This window comes from Besnoitia besnoiti (assembly GCF_002563875.1).
Source record: "Besnoitia besnoiti strain Bb-Ger1 chromosome Unknown contig00111, whole genome shotgun sequence".
Classification (NCBI taxonomy): Eukaryota; Apicomplexa; class Conoidasida; order Eucoccidiorida; family Sarcocystidae; genus Besnoitia; species Besnoitia besnoiti.
Window position 1 is genome coordinate 1 of NW_021703997.1, and position 4,443 is coordinate 4,443.

At 37.8% G+C, this 4,443-nt stretch overlaps 2 protein-coding genes across 2 annotated transcripts; both read right to left on the bottom strand.

Annotated features, from left to right (window-relative positions):
• Window positions 1-649: 649 nt before the first annotated feature.
• BESB_018830 (uncharacterized protein) lies at window positions 650-2,537 on the bottom strand (the record flags this gene model as incomplete). Its single annotated transcript, XM_029360592.1, has 2 exons — window positions 650-794; window positions 2,431-2,537. 2 exons carry the CDS (start codon window positions 2,535-2,537, stop codon window positions 650-652), a joined length of 252 nt encoding a protein of 83 aa, XP_029214763.1.
• A 943-nt stretch (window positions 2,538-3,480) lies between these two features.
• Window positions 3,481-3,980, bottom strand: BESB_018840 (cytochrome b; the record flags this gene model as incomplete). The annotated part of the gene is made up of 2 exons (XM_029360593.1): window positions 3,481-3,865; window positions 3,967-3,980. 2 exons carry the CDS (start codon window positions 3,978-3,980, stop codon window positions 3,481-3,483), a joined length of 399 nt encoding a protein of 132 aa, XP_029214764.1.
• Between the last annotated feature and the right edge of the window lie 463 nt (window positions 3,981-4,443).

Genomic DNA, 4,443 nt, shown 5'->3' on the forward strand with positions numbered 1-4,443 from the left:
GATATTGAAATCCAACACTTTTAGCTGTCTTAAGCAGTCCAGTGGGGTGGTGGTGTACTGCAATCATAAAGAACTTGGTTGTCTGTATCTCATAACCGGAGTCATCTTCAGTATTCTAGGAACTATAATGTCTTTGTTTATTCGATTTGAGTGAACACATAAGATCATCGAATTTAACGGTATGCTCCTGAAAGTAACGGTACAAGCTGTAAACAAAGGACTCCTTAACTTAAACTGAGGAGTCAAGTAGGTACAAACCGTACAAGGATTAATTATGTCCATCTGTGCATCTAAGTTGAGACTATCGGTTATATATTTTAGACGCTAACTTCCCGGCTAAACATCCCTTTTCTTTGAAACACACTTCCCTTCTCGCCGTTAGCATGATCTCAAAGTACCAGAAGCCATGTGATCTATATAGTATAACGGGACATTAGACCGAACCTGCGATAGATAAATATATCTTGGATGATTGTATATTAGCGGCTAAATGTCAATCAAACATGCGAATTTTAGGTTTTCCATGAAATCTATTTGGAAGAAGAGGCTTGATAGTACTACCGTAAGTACATAATATACAGTCCCAGCAGTAGCGGTTAAACTATAGAAGAGTCGAGTATTATCCATGCATACCAGGCGTAAAAAGCGTTCATCCAGTTACTAAACAGGTGCCAGGCCAACAAGAATCCGATCCGTGTATTCCGTACAGACTAACATTAAGAAGGCGACTACCAAAGTGAATGTCATGATATTCGTACAGGCTTGTATACAAATGTTGGTTTTTCAAATATACGCTGGATACCACTATACTTAATGCACTTAACATGATGGTCATGAAAAGCACAAGAGAACTTGGATCCGGTAAACAAAGACCTTCAAGATCTAAACCAGTAGTCCAACTCGTAGTATATACTCCCCAGAAAAAGGTAGTTTATATCAACCTAGGAATCCCATTTTAGTAAGTGTAACATGGAGTCTAGCTTCAGTTGTTATCTGATTGGTATTGCATGCCCTGAGTACGTAAGGAAAAGGAAAAGGTTAACCGCTATTTAAACACAAACAGTTACCGTAGCTGTAGATGAATGCTAAATCTAGAGTATCTCTCCTAAGACACTGCATAACATATGAATGCTCCTTCCGCCATTCGTTGACTGTGTTTACCACGGGGAATTAGAACAGAATACCAAGTTCTTTGCCTGGAGGTTTGTTACGTTCCGTACAGTTGTAGGTAAAAGGTATGTTAGAGACTTAGACTAGCGTTGGAGCACATTGTTTCATTCGATAGTCCACGCTCAATCTTACCATACATAGTACTTTTATGATCCCAGGCTGGTTTAATAAGTCAAAGTTTAGCCGGAAGTTAGCGTCTAAATATATAACCGATAGTCTCAACTTAGATGCACAGATGGACATAATTAATCCTTGTACGGTTTGTACCTACTTGACTCCTCAGTTTAAGTTAAGGAGTCCTTTGTTTACAGCTTGTACCGTTACTTTCAGGAGCATACCGTTAAATTCGATGATCTTATGTGTTCACTCAAATCGAATAAACAAGACATTATAGTTCCTAGAATACTGAAGATGACTCCGGTTATGAGATACAGACAACCAAGTTCTTTATGATTGCAGTACACCACCACCCACTGGACTGCTTAAGACAGCTAAAAGTGTTGGATTTCAATATCCTACTACATTAAGATTATTCCACATCGGTTATGTTCTAGGCGTAATATATGGATTCTTGTTCTCACTCATCTTAACAGCGAGAGAAAACTACTACTCAGATGCTAGTCTAATCAGTAGCATCGTACTTGGAGTTATCATCTCTGAGACAGGATTATTTATCAGCTTTTTCTGGGGAGTATATACTACGAGTTGGACTACTGGTTTAGATCTTGAAGGTCTTTGTTTACCGGATCCAAGTTCTCTTGTGCTTTTCATGACCATCATGTTAAGTGCATTAGCAGAGCATAGTTAAGATGATAACTATTGTGGATATAGAACCAATTGAACACCATGTATTATATAACAAAGATAATCAGGGTAATCTGGTATCCTTCTTGGCATAACGTTGAAACCAAGTATATGCATAGGGATGAAAATTAATAAGATACTACCTAAGAAGACTACAAACCAGATGCTTAAATATGGAGAAGCACCGGTATTTACATGGAATAGATTTACAGTATCTCCGAACATATCTCTGCTATAGAAGATAAAGCCACATATAGTAGCTAGTACTGCACCAAGAGATAATACGAAATGGAAATGAGCTACAATATAGTATGTATCATGTAGGGCAATATCCATACAGCGTTACCCATAACTACACCTGTAGTACCACCTAGAGTAAACAATAGGATAAAACTAAGAGCAGCCCATAGATCTACAGTTCTTGTAGTTGTATGGCTAGCCATATAGGTACCTAACCAGTTGAAAATCTTAGTACCGGTAGGAATTGCAATCAAATAGTCATAGCAGAGAAATAAGCTCTGGTATCTACCTCTAGACCGACTGTCATCATATGATGTGCCCATACTAAGGAACCTAGAATAGAAATACAACCCATAGCTAAGATCATAGATTGTCCACCGAAGACAGATCTAGCAGCATACATAGATAATGTCTGCGAGACTACACCAAAGCAGGTAAAATTAGAATGTATACCTCTGGATGTCCGAAGAACCAGAATAGATGTTGATAAAGTACACTATCACCAGAATACATAGAATCATAAAATTCAGTGTTTACGTGTAGATCAAGAAGGATCATAACTAATCCACCAGTAAGAATAGGTAGAGTGAAGACTAACATAAGGGCAGTAAATATGATAGCCCAGATATATAGAATATAGTTCTTAGCACCAGCATTAGAACCCATGAAGACGCAAGTACCAAGGAAGTTAATAGAACTTAAAATACTACTAATTCCTAGTACTGCAAGACCTCCGATAATCCAATCAGTTGCCTCTGGATTTAACACCATCAAGCTAGTACTTAGTGGAGGATACATTGTCCAACCAAGACCACTACCAAACTCGGAACAAATACTTTGAGTTAACAACACAGAACCTAATGGTACTAGAAAATAGGAGATCGCGTTAGTTCTTGGGAAAACGACTTCCGAACCACCAATATATATTGGTACAAAGAAGTTACCATATCCTCCGTACAAAGCAGGCATTAAGAACATAAAGATCATAGCTAGGCCATGTATCGTTATTATCACATTATAAGTAGCTATCGTCTCTGTACAAATGATCCGCGATCCAGAACTGTATAACTCAAATCGAATAAACAAAGACATTATAGTTCCTAGAATACTGAAGATGACTCCGGTTATGAGATACAGACAACCAAGTTCTTTATGATTGCAGTACACCACCACCCCACTGGACTGCTTAAGACAGCTAAAAGTGTTGGATTTCAATATCACGGTAATCATGTTTGCTTGGAAGCTGTAGTCATTATAACTATTGATTTAGTATAAGCATAGAACCAATCCGGTAGTAAGATATACGATAGTAGCTAATCTACCATATAAGATATAAGTCGCTTGTGGAATAGCACTACCAATAATAATCAAGAAGATCATACTGTATACCCAAATAATTACCCATCCACTGACTACATTTCGAGTCATAAAATGTTGTCGTATCAACATTCGAGTATTCAAAGCTCGAATTTCAGATAAAAGAGCTAAGTTAATGAGAGAGGACATAAATACTAACAAACCACCGGTTTTGGATGGGATTACTTTTAACACCGCATAATATGCTAAAAAGTACCATTCAGGTACGATATGAAGCGGAGTTACAAACCGGTTCACTGGTATGGAGTTATCTGGGTGCGATAATTCGACATAGCTGTGATGTTAAGGAGCATAGGAGATGCTACACGCCTTAATTGGTACTGCATTGATATAATTATCGTACAAGCACTCAGCTAGTTATTGAGAGACACTCACGAGCCCAAAACCATAACTTCGTAATCTCAATGGTTTGTGATAGAACCATAACACAATGATCTTTACACAGTTCAACCCTGTATTATAAAATCCAGTAGACTCATGTCCTGTCGTTTATATAAATCTATTAATGCTTGTCAAGTTCCTTGTATCTAGTTAGCTCACTGCGTACTTAGGATCAGACCAAAAAGAGTTCACTAATGGTACTAGAAAATAGGAGATCGCGTTAGTTCTTGGGAAAACGACTTCCGAACCACCAATATATATTGGTACAAAGAAGTTACCATATCCTCCGTACAAAGCAGGCATTAAGAACATAAAGATCATAGCTAGGCCATGTATCGTTATTATCACATTATAAGTAGCTATCGTCTCTGTACAATGATCCGCGATCCAGAACTGTATAACTCAAATCGAATAAACAAAAGACATTTATAGTTCCTAGAATACTGAAGATGACTCCGGTTATGAGATACA